The 20,413-nt window shown below is 39.6% G+C and overlaps 1 protein-coding gene across 5 annotated transcripts in view; it reads right to left on the bottom strand.

Annotated features, from left to right (window-relative positions):
- Positions 1-20,413, bottom strand: part of crb1 (crumbs cell polarity complex component 1) — a 30,873-nt gene that overhangs the window by 6,576 nt on the left and 3,884 nt on the right. Inside the window, exons 3-12 of one of the 5 annotated variants that reach the window (XM_038286332.1) lie at positions 17,278-17,473; positions 17,050-17,189; positions 16,800-16,982; positions 14,188-15,141; positions 12,146-12,696; positions 11,022-11,187; positions 8,240-9,179; positions 5,470-5,514; positions 4,385-4,507; positions 2,772-2,898 (exon numbers count right to left, since the gene is read on the bottom strand). In XM_038286332.1, coding sequence (XP_038142260.1) covers positions 2,772-2,898; positions 4,385-4,507; positions 5,470-5,514; positions 8,240-9,179; positions 11,022-11,187; positions 12,146-12,696; positions 14,188-15,141; positions 16,800-16,982; positions 17,050-17,189; positions 17,278-17,473 — 3,425 coding nt within the window. Of the gene's footprint in view, positions 1-2,771; positions 2,899-4,384; positions 4,508-5,469; positions 5,515-8,239; positions 9,180-11,021; positions 11,188-12,145; positions 12,697-14,187; positions 15,142-15,504; positions 15,685-16,799; positions 16,983-17,049; positions 17,190-17,277; positions 17,474-20,413 lie in introns of those variants that run through there. The other 4 variants (XM_038286340.1, XM_038286349.1, XM_038286357.1 and 1 more) reach the window with 4 other exon arrangements.

Genomic DNA, 20,413 nt, shown 5'->3' with positions numbered 1-20,413 from the left:
AAGTAGAATTGAACATATTAAGGGAAAACTACATAAAAAAAAACAATGAAAATGTTTGAACATGCACAGGCCACACTTTTCAGATTTTTGTATTTGTAGAGGAAATATGTAAAACCATGTGGGATTTTTTATCTCCTTCAAGAATGAAGCACTGCTTAGTGTTGGCTTCACATAAAATGACTTAAAGTACAATACAGTTTGCATTTTATTAAGTTTTCAATCTAAGGTAGTTTGTCAAACAATAGTTATAATTGTGGCTCACTGGAGGCAAAGCAGGCTTCGTCTAAAGGCTTTTTAGGGCACAGTAGCCCTCGTATCAAATAGATCAGAGATAAACTGTGTGCTATGCGTGACGACAGTGTGCATCTGAACCCCGGCTATTCTGGGATCGTCATCTCGTTAAAAGAGATTAACTGTCTATGTTTGATGTCATGGCGCCCACCTGAGAACAGCAAACACACACATGCACACAGAAGGAAAATCAATGAGCAGATTTCTGTCTTTATTGCAGATGGTTTTGAAAATGTAGACAAGCAAATGATACAAGAGGCGATTAGGAAAAAAGAAAATGAGCAGAGAGATGACAGAGAACAAATTATTCTTGATTTTGTTTTATTAAACAACACAGAACAGATAAAAGACAGGAAACTCAGACAGAATATGATTGACAAACATGACATTACACTCACACACAGATGACCTAAAACCATACATGAAGTCTACCATGAGAAACAAAGATTTGCTGCAGTGCTGACCACAGCGCTGCTGTGACACCTCTACAAGCAGAGCCGCTGAGAATTTAGGGGTTAAAATATCGTTGGCTCACACAGAAAGGTTCAGATGCAGAAACTTCTTCTTTGGTGCAAAACAACACTCAGCAGTCAGTCACAAGCTGCTCTGAACGCACATCAAGAACAAGTGAGGCATCCGTTGCCCTCCAGGAGCTTTTGTTGCTACAGCACTGTTTTTTCCGAGTTCACAAATTCACCCATACACAGCTTCCAAACCCAAAAGTTCAGAAAAGACTGACAGGTTATCAGACAGTGGGAAACGTATAAATAACTGGGATTTTATATTTCTTCTCAGCTCACCAGAAATGGCTTTTCAGAAAGCAGAGCATGTTTTCCCTTTGCAACGTAGAAGCTCAGTGTTTTATAGTATTGGACTCAGAAAATGGCTTTTCAGAATGCTTAAAGCCATCATTAGATAATTATTTCTAATTAAATAGTCCAGATAACAGCAAATATATTGTTCCATCCTATTTTATCGCAACTGCTTCTTTTCTAAGTATCAATCTGAAAAAATGACTTTACTCCTGTTTTTCCCTATGCTCCCACCCTACTAAAGGTGGATAATAAAAAATTCTGTAAAAACAACCAAACTGATTCCAGATGCAGTTTGACACCAACAGAGCATCATGTTTTGTTCTGCTTTTAGTTTTTTCTTCTGTGAATTGTATACTTGAAAACACAAGCCCTTGTCACGTCACATAAGACAGCTTATCAGACTCTTAATTCTATCCCTTTTTATTTGTCTTCATGTTTTTGTTTCTTTTCACCAGTGAATATTTAAATTAGTGCTTTTCAGCTGGATTCTTGTGTCTCTTTTATATATATATATATATATATAGGTATATATATATATACCTGAGGTAAAAAAAAAACAGCTGTGCAAAGGTGTGCTGCATTTTTAAACACAGTTTGTTTAAAGAGCTTCAAGAATTAACAACAGTGAAAAATATCTAGCATAGATTGAACTGTACACTGAAAAACCCGATTCATTAAATCACTGCAAGCAATCCAAAGCATCTAATTCACAAAGCTCTTACAAAGAAAGATTTGCACCTCATACTGCGCAAAAACATCTCCTGCATTAATAACTGTTTTGGAAGAGTTTCTATGCTCTGTTTTTCCCTTAATATTCATGTAAACTAGACCTGAAGCACAAACTATCATTATTGTGAGTCCTAAGCTGTTTGCAACACATAATTTCCAAAGAGTTGCCTCATGTTTTTAGGTAAGGTCATTGGTAAGGATAGAACAGAAGGGATCAGTTAGGACTTGTTGTGAAGGGAGCCTGAAATTGATGCAAATTAGTGTTTTCCATCTAAAAATACATTGCTAAGGGAAAGCAATGTGTTTTTCCTGTTTGGAAATTTCCTGTTAATAGAGCTTTACATCCAGAGGCAAATAGTGAGTTAAATAAAATCAGTAAAAGTGACTTGTCCTCATCAGGCATAAAGGACGGGGCACAGTGAGCACATGTCATATGTTTTGTAAAGCATTAGTGAGGCATTCTGACCTGCAATAAGCAGTGATTTGAGGTTTGCGCCTGTTTATCATTAGTGCTATTTGCTTTGTGGCTCAGATACTTACATGGAGCAGCGTTTGTGAATCAGGGCAAATGTTCCAGTTCTCTCATGGACACACAAAATACATTTTATAATAGATACCTACTAAAAATAAAGTGCTAATGATCTGAAAGGCACAGAGTCGCTCTATAGTCAAAGAACCAAAACCACAGAGGTCCCTAATTATTCTTCTCCCCACTCTCAGTCCTACTGTCGTTCAAAATGAATGTCCACTTTTTTTTTTTTCATTTGTATCCTGACAGTCACTCATTTTAGTCTCTAGATCCCCCTCCACACACACTTAGTCATTTGCTCCCCAGTCCACCTCTGGCCCGTCGTCCAGTCTGAGGATGAGGTAGGACAGCAGCTGGAAGAGGTTCTGCCACAGCAATATAGCCACATAAAAGTAAATGTCGCTTACGTCCGTCTGGCACACGTCTCCAGCGAAGCTCATGTCGCACACGCAGACGAACTTGTTGATCAAGTTTCGACAGTAGCCTCCGTTCAGACATGGGTTGGATTCGCACTCATCCACTTCCTGCTCGCACCTGCAGCCAAGACAGACAAATCAACGTCGTCTATGTAGCAAATTTGACATACAGACACCAGATCTTGTATTGCTTTACTAATCTAGAAGGAAGGCTGTGTGTTGCCCCATCATAGGGGACCAGACTTTGACGTTAGTAGAGATTCTTGTAATTTTTGGTCTGGTTCTTTCTTTGCAGCAGAAAAACTTTTTTTTAAATCACAAGAGCAAGACGGCAGATATTAAATGGACATAAATCAGTTCAGTTAGAATTTGAGAAGCTTTGATCATGGAAAACAACTTAACATATTTCAAGCTGTTTTAATTCCTGATTGAATTCTTTTTTCTTTGGCCAAATATTTGAAATATGGCTGTCGGCGTTCATCCATTAATCGCGATTAATTAAAAAGAATCTATACCACATTTTGCAGGTTTTTTTTTTGTTTTTTTTTATCACATTTGAGACATAAAACTGTTTGTCCCTTTGATTAACCAGTAATTAGCCCCTTTGGTTATGTGTTGAAGCGGTAAAAGGTTATATATTGGTTTCCCATGTCAGTTCCCAGCTCCATAGATCTGACCTTTTTTTTAAATAAAAAGGTCAAAGGGGAAATTCTATGTGTTCATTTGATTCCCATTGAAGACTATGGTTAAATATTCTACACTATGAGCTTAGAACTGCCTTGATATGCAAGTAAGAGGAGACATGCAGTTCAAACTGCAGTGAATCGCAGTATGTATAACTATGAAGGTTTTGCGATTAATCACTGTTAAAAAATCAATGGTTTAACAGCACCAATTTCAAACATACAAGCTTCAGCTGGATTACTCTTTTTAACTGATTCAATTTCTGTTTGAATTAACATGTAAAAATTGTACTGTTTTGTCTTTAATGTTCTGTCAATTTGTAAGTTCATTTCATTTTGCCAATTATTCCCTTAAGAACATTTTAAAAATTACATTTCAAACTGCTCTCTAAAGAAACATGTACGTTTTTACAATTTAAAATATCCTTTTTATTTGACCCGTAACGACTAAAACATTGTTTGATGAGCAGACAGACACCTCAGTAGTTCAGTTCTGATGCATCTATAAGCTGCAGCCTATTTTCTCAGTCTCGGTCTTCCTTCTCCCCAGACACCTCCTCCAGCTCCTCTGGGGGAACCATGAGGAGCACCAAGCCAGCTGAGAGACGTCGTCCCTTCAGCCTGTCCTGGGTCGTCCCCTGGGCCTCCTGCCGGTAGGAGGCATCCAGGGAGTATCCAAAAAAGATGTCTGAGCCACTTCAGCTGACTCCTCTCTATTTGGAGTAGAAGCGGCTCTAGTCCAAGTCTCTCCGGAATGACCGAGCTCCTCACCCTCTCTAAGGGAGAGCCCAGCCAACCTCCCAAGCTCATTTCTGCCACAAGATCTCATTCTATCGTTAAACAGGTTCCATGCCCATTGGTGGATGTAGGAACGTACATCGACTGATAAATCTATTCATGAAAGGAGCAGCTGTATCCTACCTGTGCCCAATGAATCCTGCAGGACAGTCACAGGAGAGCTCCCGGTCAGTGCAGTTCCCTCCATTAAAGCAGGTGTAATTTCTGTGCTCATCTCCACACACAGAAACAGGCAGCTTGGGCTTGCTAACAGCGAAGAGAAGGTAATGTTAAGGGGTTTTATTTACAAAGTTCCAACACATTTTTAATGTCCATATATCTCTTTAATTTGTTCTAAAACTGTTTGTTTTTTTTTGTTAAAATGTGATGTGAGTTGGGAATGTGGTAAAAAGTCCTTCCACTGTCTAAAGAAGCTGAGATCATCTCAGTTTCAAAATCTATGACTTCTTATAACAGAATAGATTCTTAAAAACAATTTTTTAAAAAAACTTTTTTTTTTTTTTACTGTTTCAGTTCCTTTTTTTGCATCTTAGCTTAAATAACAGCTTATTTGAGAGCCACTGATCCAGTTTAGGAGCCAGAAAACATTTCAAACATCAGAGATAGTCATGTCTAAAAATATAAACTAATAAAATATTTTAGATATTGTGATGTTTATCTTTTAAAAGAAAAACATCACAACTTAAAAAAATCCTGACTTTTTAAGCGCTTTGATGGATTTCTTTATTTGAGCCCAAATCCACATGAACCTGGATGTTTAGTTTAGCCTCTTGCTGTTTTCCCAAAAACAAAATAAATGTGTTATAATAAGATTATAGAAAAACATAATGTCACATCCAAAGTGCAGGAATCAACAAAAAAACAATCTTTCTGCAACCCTCTCTTGGCATCGTGAAAGTCACTCCACATTGGATATAAAAATAGGTGCTTATCTCTGAAAAGGTACATTTTTGTTTGCAAAATCTTCTGTTTGGATGGTTGGGAATGTTTTGAACAACAGCTGTCACTCATTTGAAAGAGCGGTTGGTTCATTTTGACAACAATCATAGTCGGAGGGAGTGTTAATATTTGCTTTTCTTGGCATTTTGTTGCACACAACTCTACAAAAGAACAGGATGCGCTGTGCATGACATGTGAGAGACAAATATCTCTCAGGAAACAAACACCTGGGAACGCTGGGAAAATAAATAAAGAAAAATAAAACTCACATTTTTCTGACAACGATGTACCAAGGAGGTTCTTCCTCCCGTTCACTGCACAGCAACAGAAAGAGGAGAAAAAATGAAAGGAGGAAGAAAGAAGCACAAACAAGTGAGACAAACAAAGGAAAGTCATTTTGATGAAAACTATACAGCGAAGATGTTCCATGTAAAGGGAGATCGCTTCACTGGCAGCTTTCTTATTGAGACACTTGCAAAGATTTTATCCTTGCAAAAGAGGCAAAAAAAGGCAGGAGGCTGTGTGTTTACGGGATAAATGTTTGGAGGCGTTCCCCCGCTGGTTCTCAGAGGCAAACCGTAGATGACAGAGGAGAGAAACTGGCGTCGAACCAGAGAGACTGAGGCCTTTTCTGGCTGACACTAGAATAGAAATGCAGCTTCTGAGACGCTCACTGCAACTGTGGTTGAAGTGCTGAACAGAGGCAGAGATGTGGAGACATTTACAGTGAAGGATTTTGTTTTGTGTTGTGCTGCGGTCCCTTGGCTGTGCGATTTTAGAGCATTTATTTGTGTATTTTGTGTTTGCTAAGTAAGGTTTAGTTCTGCTTTTTGAAGACATTTTTGAAGCATTGAAAATATGATAACTAGAGATTGTTTATAGTCTGAAAACTCACATTTTGCACAAGCTTTGTACAAAAATGAAAATGGTGTTGAAGCCAGATATTTGCATTCCCTGTATACAAAGACCCAAAAGCCTTTTCCATCTCTATGATTTTTTTTGGTTAGTTAGGATTAATGTATAAATACTGGATGTGTTTAATGTGAAAATGTAAGAGTTTCAGGGTTTTTTTTATTTTATTTAATCATAGTCAGATGTCTGTATATGCTATTAATGCACCTTTTCATCAATTTACGAAAGCTGAAATGATCCTTTCATGTTTCGTTAGCTTAATGTGCCTCATCCGATAAACTGAGGAAGGCAACTACACAAACAAATCACTTTGTATGTATGATGTAATAAAAACATCTAAATAAATCAGTAAAACTATTAAGAAAATAATTTTGGACATCATAAAGCCTGCTTCATCCTTGAGAACAAATCCTACTCCCTCAATATAACATGTTTATCTTTTCAAACAACATGTAATGGGAAAAATAATAATTACACACTATTCCTCTAGTTAAAATCCTAAACCTGAGCTTGTTGTGTTTTGTTTATTGCACAAATGTATACAACCAAGCAGAACACCAAACACGGCTAAATGGGAGCTTTATCTAACTGATGCCTTAGAAGCTGTTTTTCAGTGATAGACGTTCTGTTAAGGAGCCAGAATCCAAGGTTCAAGGTCAAGGTTATTCCAACAATCATGCTGTTTGTGGAAAACTGCCCACTTTGTTCAATAAAGTTGTTTAGATGACGCCGTTTTCCATGGTTAGTGCAATCCTTTGTCAGACCAGAACAGACCAAACATTGGCAAAAACTATATCTGATCTCCCTTGCAAGCATTAATAGATGCTGTTTGAATTAATTACTTGTTAAATAAGATAGACTTTTAATTCCCATGACTATGTACCATCACCAAGGGAATTTGCCAAGATACTCTATTCTGAGAAACTTTAGTTCTTTTTTGCTTTTATTAACCTCAGAACAACAAAAAAATACTCTGAAGATACTGAAGTTGAAGATGGCTCATTGTTCACAGTAAAACAAGTCTTGCACCGAGATGGCATGAAATGCCACTCAGAGAGGAAGAAGCCATTGTTCCAAAATCAACATAAAGGCCGGATTAAAGTTTACAAATACATTTACAGTAACAGAAAGCACTAATGTTTTTTGGAGATATCTGTTTTGGTCTGAGTCTTGTTCGCCTAAGAAAGCTATAAGAAAGCTGCATTGTGGATGTGTTGATGCAGGAGGGACTGCTGTATTTACAAGACGGATGTCCAAAGTAAAAGTTATCTATTCTAAAGCATAACCTAAACTCAGCTCTCCCATCGACAATGCATAACAGTGCCTAAATTAGTTACAAAAAAGGGTTATGGACAACAAAGACAATGATCGGACCAGCTATCATTAAGCCCTTATCTCATAGAAAACTGTTTGCAGATTTTGAAACATCTGTTTAGGAAAGCATAAAATAAAACGCAGTTCCACCAGTTCTGTCTGGAGGAATGGGACACAGTTCCAGCAAACTGTGTGAGCAGCTTGTGAGAAATACCAAAATGTTTGAACAAAGCCATGCAATTTAAAAAGCAACCTTTAACTAATATTAATCAGATACTCTACATAAAACCTGTAAATATTGAATAACATTTTTACATATTTTTCTGCATCCATTCCCACAGGGAAGCTGAGCTCTGGGTTGCATCCTATAACCAGTCACTATTTCATGTTGAGGTAGGATCAGGTTTACATCTTACTCACATCTCACATCTGAACTAATCAAGGTCCCATAGGAAATGTTTTTTGGCCTATTAAACTGACACACTAACACCACTTCTGTCCAACTTTCCAGAAGACTTGTGAGAAACTTTGCAAAGAAAAGTATTTGACCTAAGTCATATGGTCTAAAGGTTAATTCTACCAATAATGAATGTATATCATTTTCTAAATTGCGAAAACTTCTGTAAAACCTCATTTTAATTTCCTTCTCCAGTTATTCTGATATTGTAGCAAATAAAAACAGAACATTTTTGGTCTAATTAATCTGAAGACATCAGGAAGTGATGTTTTTCTCAGCCAGTGGAAGTGAAGGTAAAAGTGAATTTCCCTCTGTTTATATCACCACCCGGTCAGCAGAAAAACACCAGAACTGACCTGCAGAGGGGTCCAGTGTAGTTCTCTGGACAGAGGCAGGCATATTTTTCTGGGCCATGGAGACAAGTGGCTCCATTGGCACACAGGTGGTTTTCGCACACATCCACCTCCTCCTCACAGTCCACACCGGTGTAACCAAACTCGCAGGTGCACTCGTAGGTGAGTCCGTTAACGGTACAGTTACCATGGACACAGGGGCTGGAAGCGCAAGTGTTTATCAGGACATCGCAGCGCCTCCCAGCCCAGCCCTCAGCACAGGTGCAGTTGTAGGTGTTGAAGAGGTCATGGCACTGGCCGTTGTTCAGACAAGGGCTGGGTTCGCACACTGAAGCCCCTCTGCAGCCGGGGAGTGCAGGTTCTGCTGACGACTGAAAAAACTGCTCCTCCTGCAGCCGTGGGAGGTTTACTTCCTGAGATCTGAAGTAAGGCAGAGCAATACCCCCCAACTCTACTGTGCCCAGGCAACCAGCTAGAGACCAGCCAGCGTTAGGAGCCAGGCCACCCAGGTAGATGTCCACCCCTTCTCTGAGGAAGTTCAGGTTCCTGCCCTGGCTTCTAGAGATGCTGGCTTCCTCTATTTCTTCATCCAGTACCAAAGTCCAGCGAGAGGACTGAGCCCACGGTGCCGTCATGAACAGATGGGCGGTGTGCCACTCACCATCACTGACACTGCTCTTGCTGCTGAGGCTTACTGTCGACAAACCATTTTCTCTTTCCTCCTTATCTTCTTTGTTCATAGAGCTCTGAAGCTCCATGAAGAGCAACCCATCCTGAACAGAGACCGTGATGAAGGAGGAACCTTTCTCTGCATGAAGGATGGCCGCATTACGCTTCCGTGTGCGAATGGTAAAAGACAGGCTGGTGATGTTTCGGGATATACGGCCATTTCCCTGATAGACCATCACTGTGCTGTCATTGAGGAAAGTTGCATTGGAGTAACCTGAAGGAATAAAAGGGAAATGTTGGAGTGACATTTTCAGACTGTGATAAAATAGCAAATCATTTATCGCCCTTCAGTGGAGGCCTATATTATGAATGTTTAAGAAACAGTTCCAATCCAATCCAACTATATGTATGACACTTTACCAACAGGACCAAGGTGCTGCACAAAAGCAGTTGTATGAATGATGATGTGTTTACAGTAGGTGCATGTACATGGGTATATGTATCTTCATATGTACATAAAGTAATTTCTTTGCTCACTTAATGGACCTTGGAGAAGTATGGAGTCATAGGTAAATAAGAATGTCGAAGATTGTTTAAGTTAAGAGTTAAATTAAAGGAGAAGTAGTTTCATTCAATAGGGTTCACTTCCTCATACCCCTATTCAGACACAGGCATTAAATAATAAATATTATTTAATTATATATATCATTATACATAATAAGGTTTGTAAATTTAATGGATTGTCTAAAATAAAGTAAAAGAGAAAGAAATTCAGGTTTACAGGCAGCAAAGTCCCAGGCCACCCGAAGCGTGATTAATTTAAAGGTAAACGTATAAAATCAGAAACTACAGAACAAGAAAGCATATAATGCAGTTAAAATAATATACTCAAATCAATGTACATCATTATTGTGATTACCCCGACAATACAAGGATAGTGCTCCTAGTGTCAACAACATGGTCAGCTCTAGAAACAGGCTGCCAGCTCCTGTGGCACCACAAGTATTTTGATAAATAACAAACTTTTCCTCCATATATGTTACTAATATGCTGCTAATTTGACTGGGGCATTGCAGGCCAACAAAAAAAGCCAAATGAAACCTATACCAAAGGGCTGGAGCCCTTCGTCTATTTCAATTTGCATGTTTTGAATCAAAAAACAAGGCTTAGTTGAGCTACTGTATAAAACCTCGAACTCAAAGTTATTCCTGATATTTTGAATTGAAAAAGCTCCTTGGATGGGAAGCGGAACGTTGAGGGAATTGCTTATATTTTTTTCTTTATTTGGAATACTTATTTAACTCCATCAAAAGTTGTATAAATGTTTCCACTCAAAGATAAAACTTTGCAGAATTTCAGACTAAGAGTCTGAAGGGACAAGTTTCTAACCGGCCCTTCAACACAATGGACAAACACAGGTGTTAGGAGCTCTTCACATCCTTTTTTACCATCATTTAAAGATCTGGAGCACACTGGTGCCTCCTAAACACAAACTGAACACCAAATCTTTTATTTAACACGGTTTTAAAGATTTATTTAGGTGTAGAAAATATTTTCAGGCAGTATTCATGGTGGGAGAAAGTATGGTTTTACAATTTTACAGAGGAGTTTTAAGCACATATTATTAGCACCTTATTATAGGTCTCTGTTTGGCTGGCCATTTTCATTTCCTTGCTTATTAATTTTTAATAATTTAAATGTCCTTAAATAGAGCCGAAGCCCTTAAATAACCGATGTTGAGCTTATCATTTAAAAAGAAAGGAAGAAACGTCTCCAATCCCTCTGAGAAAAGTATAAAGTAGCTTTGGCTCAACCCTGCTTTACGGATTGGATGCGGAATGCTGTGAGGAGAGATTGAGGCCAGCATCTAAATAAAACTGTTGTGACATTCAGTCACATAGAGGCAAGTTAAGAATGGAACTAGTAAATCCTAGTAAAAGGCCGATCATTAGATAACATACAGCACATTTTCCTTCTGTTGGAGGTCAAAAGCATTTGCTTTTAAGCAACAAATAAATACTTTCTGTTCAAGTCTGGGTTTTAGAAAAGAGAAGGAAAACAAACACACATTAAATGTCATTATAAGCTGTTCCAGCTCTATGTAGGAGCAACTTACATTCATAACCCTGCTGCAACATCTTGCACTCTGAAGCTGCTGGGCATGGTGACAGCTCGCACCACTTTACCTCCTCACAGCGCCGCCCTGCTGTGCTGCTGGGGCAGGTGCAGGTGAAGTCGTCCCACTCAGAGAAGCAAATGCCCCCGTTTAGACATGGATTTCTCTGTAAATGAGAAACAAATAACAGCCTGTGTGTTTTTCCTAAAGGGTTCTGGATCCATTTCATTTACTTACTATTAATAAAAAACTATTTTAAATACATCTTCAACCATACAAAGTTCTTAGTTCTGGGTTAGTTAGGGTAACTAGTGGATTTAGTTTTTCCCAGATGGCCGAGAAAGGAAAACAGAAATTGTTTAGATAACCTTTTGTTCTCCTATTTGGTAGTTAGTTATGACTATAATAACCGATTAGGGGCTACTCTCCAGCTTTATGTCTCTCACTGCTGTCTGGTAAACTATCAGGGCTGATTTCTTTTGAGCTTTCCTGGAAATAATGAAAAACTGTTTCTGTAAAATGCATCCAAGTCTTCCTCAAGTTTAGAAAATAAAAACCATTACCATCCCATGTTGGAGGATTTGTAGGATAAATTAAGTTTGGTTTAAAAAAATTAAATAATCCTAATTAAACTAAAGGTTACGGCTCTATATGATCACCATCTGGGCTTCCTCTAATTATTTAAGCATAATAAACGCTGTGAAAATTATCCTGACTTTAAAAAGTAAAGTTTAGTGATTGTATTTATTTATTTATTGTACTACTCCAACTGGCACCGGTTGACCTCTGATATTTTAGTGCTTCTTCAAACCATGATAACGTCAAAAGCTCTGTATTTTGATAACAGATAGAACTTTACTATAAACTCATATTTATAAAGCTTAATTATGACAATGAAATCCTGTAGAATGGAATGAAAGAAGGGTTAAAGTTATGCAGACATCTATCAGGCCAATTTCTCCCCCCTTAATCTTCTTGCTATAAACACTGCATTTAATGTATTTCCACGTATTGTTTTTAATAGAATATTTTTGGAACTATAAGCATATTTTCCTATGTTTAGCTCCAAGATATTAAGTGTATTAATGTGCAACATCAGTTCTTTTAAATCTGTGTTTTCTTACTGTACAGGTGTTGTCTCCAGAGCACCCAGCAATCACGTTTTCCATAAGATCGAGGGGATATGATCCCACCGCAGCATCCAGCCCAAAAAACTGCAGCCTCCTGTCACTGATCCTCAAATCCTGGATGCATCCTTTGAAAAACCCACCAAACTCTGAGGTGCTTCTCTTCTCCAGCAGACCTCCGACAAAAGCTCTGTCGCCTGCTTGGACATCAACGGTTCTTACTTCTATTTCCCCTTGATTTTCACCCGCCACATGCAGCGACATGTGGCCATCCAGAACCTCTACATTTAAAAAGTGGACCTCTCCATCGTGGATCGCTCTTCGTGCCTTTAGGCTCTCAGAGTTATGGATACGAACTGTGACCCTGCCGGCATCAAGCCACATGTGGAGGTACGGGCTGCTGCTGTTGGTAAGCACCAGAAGGAGTCCGTTCTGTCTCCGCGTGCGCAGGAACAGGGAGACGGAGAGGTTCTGACCCAGATCTTCGGTGATGGTGAAGGCCGCATAGCTGTGAAAGTCCTCATGCCCAAAGCGAGCAGTAACATGCTCTGCAAAACAAGAGGAAGTCAATATTTTGGTCTGGCTGACATCATCAGTATGATTTTATCTTAAGATTGTTTTTATATAAAAGAACAACAATATCCCAATATACAAAATAAACTTTATATGTCTGCCCATAAATTTTAAATGTATTTAGGTTACTAATAAATAAAGATATTATTCTATGTGTATATTATATCAATATGTAGAAATAAATAACCCTTTTTTTTATTTGACTATGCTACAACAACTTTTGAGTGAACAGTTTTCAAAATGTACTTAAAAAGTGTGTGTAGTACTTTTTTATTCAGTGAACAGCAAGTCTTTTGATTATGCGTCTAACATCTTTTCACATGTAGAGAAGGGACATTTTTGCATTGATGGTGATGTCAAAAAGCTATTTCTAACACTTATTTAGGACATTTAGGACATCTTTTCTTTGATCTAAGGCGTTACCTCGTAGCCTTGGCTCTTTGTTTAGTCGCCATAGAGACAAACGCTCCTGCATGAATCTTAACTCTGCAGAGTTAACATGAGAGCTAAATGCTCTCCATGGCCGCCCGCTCAGTTTAGCTGGACATCCTGGCAGGTTTGAAAGTTGTGGCATCCTCTGTTTAACACTTTCTCCATGTGGTTGAATGTCTTGGATTTTATCAGGGACTAAACATGTCACACCACATATCCTTCTTCCAATTTGTGTTATCAGTCCAAATAAATTACAAGGAAGTTTGTTTTTGGAAAATGAGAACAATCAGAAAGGTGTAAAGAGTATAAATACTTTTACTAATCACTAAGCTGGATTTCTTTGAAAGAGATTTATGCAAGATTAGCGTTTCTGCAGAGACAGACATTTAGGGAGTAAATAGAGGGAAGTTTAAGGTGACACAAGCCCTCATAAAGAGTATTTGGTGTCAGCTGTCAGCACTTTCCGCTGTGGGTCAGTCATCTTATCAGACAGTAAAACAGCTGAGGAAAAAAACAGGCTTAAGAAGTGAGGTGGAGCATGTAATACGTTATGTAAGCTTCAGAGTGATCCTGTGGATGCTTCAAATTTGTAAATGTGAAAATGTTTTCACATTGACAAAGGATTTAGACTCATGCAGTGGAAAAAAGATTGGCTTTTGATTGTTGAGAAATAACTTTAAAGTCTCTTTAATTTTCTCTCTTTCTTTTCTGACATTTCCTTGCAGGATCTGATTAATTCCTAAACAGAATCCTTTGTATCCTTAATCCGATACGTCGGCTAAGAGGATCTCTGCCTCTTTGTTCTGGCTTTTGATTGGACTCTTCTCTGACAACTTCTGTTACACAAAAGCAGCTAAGGATGTTACTTAATTACCTATTTGTTATATTTGCCACATGTGCTGTAACTTCTCCTCCTCCTGTCCGAATTATTCATTCCAGGCACAATGCTTTACCAAGTATCTGAACCCAATGGTAAAAAAAAGGTATATTAAAGTATAAAAATATCACTTAAGCTCTTCTAGAGGTAAACTTACCCTCCTCACAGTCGTGCCCCTCGTAGGGCCTTGCACACTGGCAATGGTAGCTCTGCCACAGGTTTACACACTGGCCTCTGTTTTGGCACGGCTTGTCCAAGCAGCGGTCCCTGTGGCTGCAGCCGGGGGACACATTAACGGCAGAGTCGCTCAGCCATTCCTCTGGAACAACAAGCTGCCAGTCTACAAACACGTCACGCATGCAGCCAATGAAAGCAGGGAAACTGCTGGAGCCACTTGGATCATTGAGTGCCCCTCCAATAAAAGTGTTCTGAGGGGAGGTGTCCAGTCCTATTAGACTGCTTGGCACTGGAGCCACCTTATAGCATGGCTGGTCCCCACAGTTTCCAGCATCACCCACTAATCTGAGGCTTAGGTCCTCGTTTGTGAGCACAGCCTCTACAGTGTGCCACTCTCCATCTGTGACGTCTCGCTGAAGCTCCAGAGCCTGGTGACTCTCTGCTCCGGTCCCAGCAGATTCCTCCCTCCTCAGCGTCAGACCCAGATGACCCCCCTCCAGCTCCAGCCGCAGCAGCAGCCCCCTGATGCTCCTCTGGAACAACAACGCTGAGGGTAGAACAGTTTTGAAGCTGAGCGTGATGTTGCAGGTAAGATCAGCGTTCAGCAGGGGGTTGTGGAGCAGCAGGTAACCTCTGCGCTCAAAGGAAAAGGTGGTTGGAGTGTTGCAGAGTGGTCCGGTGTATCCAGGTGTGCAGGAACAGGTGTAACCATGAGTCCCATCCTGCAGGAAAGGAGAGCAGAAGCCCTGGTTCTGGCATTCATGGCCTTCACAGCCAACTAGCTTCACATCGCAGTTCACACCTCCGTACAGAACGCCGTCTGGACTCTGATTGAGGCAGTGGCAGAGGAAGCCCCCGACAAGGCTCTCACATCTGCCCCCATTCTGACAGGGAGTGGACTCACAGTGGTTTATCACCTCTTGGCAGTGGGATCCTGTCAACAGAGACAGAAAAGACTCAGAAAAGTCACTTTGAGAAAGAATTCACTGATGTTCCTGCAGTTTAATAATCTTCTGAGAAATCTTTTTGTATTTTGGGTCTGTGATAAATGATGAACCTTTTCATCTGCTCAAATTATCCTTTAAAATGTTTGGATCATGAAAGTCCTGCAAAATCTGCAATACTCTCTCTACTCTTTAAATCCCCAAAAAATGAATTTTCTTTTAAATCTCAAAAAACTATTATGGAATAAATTACTTGAATGAATTAGTGATTAATGCTTAAAGAAAACCACAGCTGATTGGCTGTTATGCAACAGCATTACAGTCTATTCACATAAACAAATTGTCTTGTTTACCTGTCCCAAGCAACAAAATCCACAAAATCCATATTGCTGGCGCCAACATCATGCCGACAGGTTTCCCCACAGAACCGACCCAAACTTGTTTGACATCATACTAGTTTGCATTTATGTCCCAGTGGAGCTGTAGCTACATGTGTCGCTGTGCACTCTGAAGCATGTCGAGCTGAATAGGTTCAGTCAGGAGACCAGCAAAGCCAGATCCCCGGGGGATTAGGCTAATGCTATTTGGCCACCTTACTGAGTCAGAGCCGCCACGGCTGGCAGAGCGTCAGTTTTTAGAACACAATTATTAGCAGGCAAACAGCTCACAGTTGGACCACAAGCAGAGATGATGCTATATTTTTACAGCTGAATGTTTCTCTTTTGCTGCATGGGAGTGTAAATTAACAGGATTAAAAGTTACAATTCAAAGTATTTCTTCAGCATCTTTACCAACAAGGTCTCCAACATATGTAGCTTTAAAGCAGCAAGATACTTTTTAGTGGATTGAATTCCCCTGCCTGGAATATTGGTGCTCCTCCATCATATAGGACGAGTCTTTAAACAGAGAAGCAAGGAAGTTTTAATCTCCAATCCATAGATGTCCTACAATTTGTCGTCCTCAAAGTAAGAAAAAAATTTTCAGCACCAACTACCTGGAATAGATTCTAGTCTGAACTTTACATTCAAGCCCTTGTGATGCTCAAAGGATTTAAAATTCATGTTAAATCACTTCAAAAAGGTATGTATGTATGTATGTAAATGTTTAAGGGGAGAGTTTTAATGTTTTGAATTTGTTTTTTCCTTGGCCTGTTTTGCAAAAGAGATTTAAATCGCAATTTAGCTAAGGCTAAATGAAAAAATAATCAAGCATTTTTCACTAGTTGCTTTACAGCTACAAACCGGATATTAGTCCAACAATAATTAGAGAATAATAACAAAATAAAGCCCTTTGTTAAAATATTTTGAACTGCAAGTACAGCCTGACTCATCTTGTGTCTTTACTAAATTCACACACCTGTAGAGAGGAAGGCTTGACCCCCCTGCCACATAACTTATCTCAAATTCAGACAGATTAGATGGAATTGCTCACTGATTGCCCTTTATAACCATCTCCAACTATTCAGACCAGCTTCTCCATCTCTACTGAAACCTATATTCCCCACAGCATAACACTGCCACCACCAAATCTCCACATGGTAATGCTCCATTTATAGTATTCTATTGGGTAAACCATGGTAATGTTTATGTCTTTATTTCGACAATTGCTTTCTTTTCTTTTCCCATGCTAAAGATAAAAAAAAACCTACCAGCTATTCCTGGAGGACAGATGCAGATGTAGCCTGCAGGGAAGCTGTGTTCATAGTCTTTAGGCAGCAGAGGCTCGCTGCCATACAGAGCCTGCCATGACCCCCTGATGCAGCTACCACCATTCAGGCACGGACTGCCGCTGCACTCGTTGGCGTCTATCTCACAGTTACGCCCCTCAAACCCTGAAATGGGTTAACTGTGGTTAAGATGGGAACAAGAAAAGAAGAAACAAAAATCTGCTTTACTCACCTGGCCAGCATTCACAGGTGTAGTTACCCTGGTTGTCCTTACAGATGGCGTTGTTGAAGCAGGGATCAGAGTAGCATGGTGACAGCGGCGTCTCACAGAGAGCTCCAGTGAATGCTGTGTGTGAGCAGTCACAGCTGTATCTGAGACAGTCACACATGTTGGTATCATATCAGTATGTTTCCTCCAGTTGATTAAGTATTAACATGCACTTTATTTCTAAAGACTTACTCATTCACCCCATCAATACACAGACCCCCATTTTGGCATGGGTGCTCCTGGCATTCATCTGTGTTGATTTCACATTGTTCTCCTTGGAAACCAACATAGCACAAACAAATAGAGCCTACATCATCTTCAACACAAATCCCGCCGTGAAGACAAGGCTGAGACTGACAGTGATGGAGCTGGATCTCACAAGTGGTCCCTGTGAACAGCATCAAAGCCACACTGATGTCATGTGCCAGGTGAGCCCAGCTGCACAGGCTGAGGGTGAAAAAGGTGCAAAGCTTTCAGGTTGGCTGACTGTGATCAGGGGTTCCTTTTTTATGTCTCAGCAAAGTGTCCCTGTCTGCAGCTGGTCTAAATTTAAAAACAAACAATGTATTGTATACAGCATCTGAGCTTTTTCTGAGTACTCTTGGTTATAGAAGGTACTCTCAGATATAGCTCGATCAAAAAATAAAAGGATCTGAAGCATTATCTTTGTGCTGAAAGTTAACTGCAAGCTGCACTACTTGTATGTGTTTTTATGTTACAACATAACTTTAATGCATGTTAAATATTGTAGGTTTTTGTGATAGAGAAAATATAACTAAGATACTATAAAGTGGAAGAACAATTTAAAAAAAAACAACAGAATTTTGAAAACACTCATTTATTTCCTTTTTGTAGAATCACCGTTTTCTACAGTTTACAGCTGCAAGTCTTTCATATATGTACCTGCAGGCTTTACACATCTATCAGTTGATTATTGAATTCCTTTCTTCTTTGCAGAAACCTAAAACCATTATTTAGATCTGGACATTGACTCGGTCTTTATAACATATGAATATTAAACAACTATGTAGGAACGGAGGAAGAAATAAACTTTAGTAAAACTTTAAAACAAGCACAAAATGGCAGCAAGAGAAGAGATTGAAAAATTGCTCTGATTTGTTCCCACTGTTTTGTCCCTTTTAGTAGCTGAGCAGCTAAATTTTGGACTGACTGAAGATGGTGAAGGAGTGACTGCTACCAGCATAAAAGGAATCACACATTTGAATTTTACATGTAGGTTAAAAAGTTTAATATCTGCTGTCCTCTGACAGAAAAACCTCCTTCCACAACTTTCCCCAACATTACTTGCAGGATACCCTACAAACTGCCTACAAATGAAGGCTTTTCCTTATCGCCCAACACAAGATGTTTAAGTCTGTTTCAGTTTTAAAAGTGCTTGCAGGTGGAATCTGAGGATTAGGTAGATTATGTACCATAAAAATGCCAGTCATACCCATCTTATTTACTGCATAACAGAATTGCTCCAGACCACTAGGGGGCAGTGCAATAATCAACTTATATGGGACCAGAACATAAACTTTACTCTGAATATCAATGGACCAGCTCCGTAGCAAAGACATCAATGGAATGCAGTTTAGAGGACAGGTGAAGGCAAGAAAGAAGCTGTAAGGCTGTGTCCAAGGCCCCGTCCACACGAAGCCGAACCCTGGCCTAAACGCACACATTTTTCACCAAACCAGCCTCTCATCCATACGAAGCCGGCGTTTCGGGGGTCTGTAAACGATCTTTTTTTTATTCAGCCTTCAGAGTGGGAAGATTTTGAAACGCCGTTTTCGCGTTTCCATCTTTAAGCTCTAACCGCAATTTTTTTTACACGTATGCGTCATAGCGTCACCTCTAAACACGCATGCGCGACACAGTATCACAACAACAATGGCGCCGTACCGTGTTGAATGGTTGCTGCTCATGCTACTCGCTCTGCTGTCGGGCTTACAACAGAATCTTCTTCTTCTGGAATATCTCCAGGAAGAACAGAGCAATATCGACGACATAGTTCAGCACCTGAATTTGACTGAACCACGAAAATGGACCTGCAGGGCAACCATGTATAAATATTAGTGCACATGCACAACATTTCGTCGCCTATTTTTGCTTTGGCACGACAGCGCCACTTACAGGCCTGGCATACATTTTGCAGCGTTTTCATGCATTCGTGTGGACGATCACATTATTTTACGTCTCTGTCTTTACGACAAACGTTCTGGAAAATATTAGCGTTTCATGTTCGTTTTGACTTCGTGTGGACGGGGCTCAAATGTCTACCCTAATCACTGTATTGGGCAATATATAGTGGTTACACCATTTTTAGATGAGTTTCCAAACATCTAGTGGATGAAAAAGTAGTGGACTCAAAATTTCTCACAATGCACCTTGAAAAGTAGTGATCATCCATGGTCATTAGGCAAACAGATATCTCCCATAATGCTTTGCAATTAGTGCTCTCCTCGCACAGCATTATGGGATTTGCTGTTGCAATAGGTTGTCGAAATCCGTCATTATTCGTCCACTAGATATTCGGACACTCATCTAAAATGGCGTAACCACTACGAGTATATAGTGCCCTATAAAGTGATTAGGACGGACATTCGGACACAGCTTAAGTTTACCTTTCAATCTTTTTTATTCATTTAATCTCTCTGAATGTTGCTTTAATGTCTTTACTAAAGGATTGTCTCTTCCTGGTGATCTGGAGCACATTTTGTGGAACTAGTTTGCTGATCATTCCTCACTTGCAGACATGTTTCCTACTTGCAGCATTCTTGCTTTGCAGGTGCTTCATGTGTTTGTGTATTATCATCGTGTGTTTGCTACAGGTTTTCAATTAGCTGCTTTCTATTTTCTATGGTTGCAGCTTTTCTCCTTGGTACCATTTAATCTTATCTTTGCATGTGTATTTTTGCGGTATATCTACTTTTTTGTGTTTGCAGGGCCTTCTGAATTTGCCATGAAAGCAATTCAGTTCAGTTTATTTATGTAGCGCCAATTCACAACACATGTTATCTCAAGGTACTTTACAGAGACAATTCAACAAGATCATACAGCCAAATGGATTCAAAGTTTTCTATCCAAGGAAAAACCAATTGATTGCATCGACTCATTAATTCGAAGGCAATCCCTCACACTAAGCATGCTTGTAGCGACAGTGGAGAGGAATCACTCCCTTTTAACAGGAAAAAAACCTCCAGCAGAACCAGACTTGGTGTGTGTGGCCATCTGCCGAGGCCGAGCTGGTTTCCAGGAGACAGAAGCAGGAATAGAAAAAGAAGCAGATATAAAAGGCAGGTTTCATCAAATCATGCGTTCACAC

The sequence above is a fragment of the Cyprinodon tularosa genome, unplaced genomic scaffold (assembly GCF_016077235.1).
Source record: "Cyprinodon tularosa strain WSP-4 unplaced genomic scaffold, ASM1607723v1 ctg106, whole genome shotgun sequence".
Classification (NCBI taxonomy): Eukaryota; Metazoa; Chordata; class Actinopteri; order Cyprinodontiformes; family Cyprinodontidae; genus Cyprinodon; species Cyprinodon tularosa.
The sequence above is the reverse complement of the archived record's forward strand: the minus strand, read 5'-3'. Positions and strand labels throughout refer to the sequence as shown.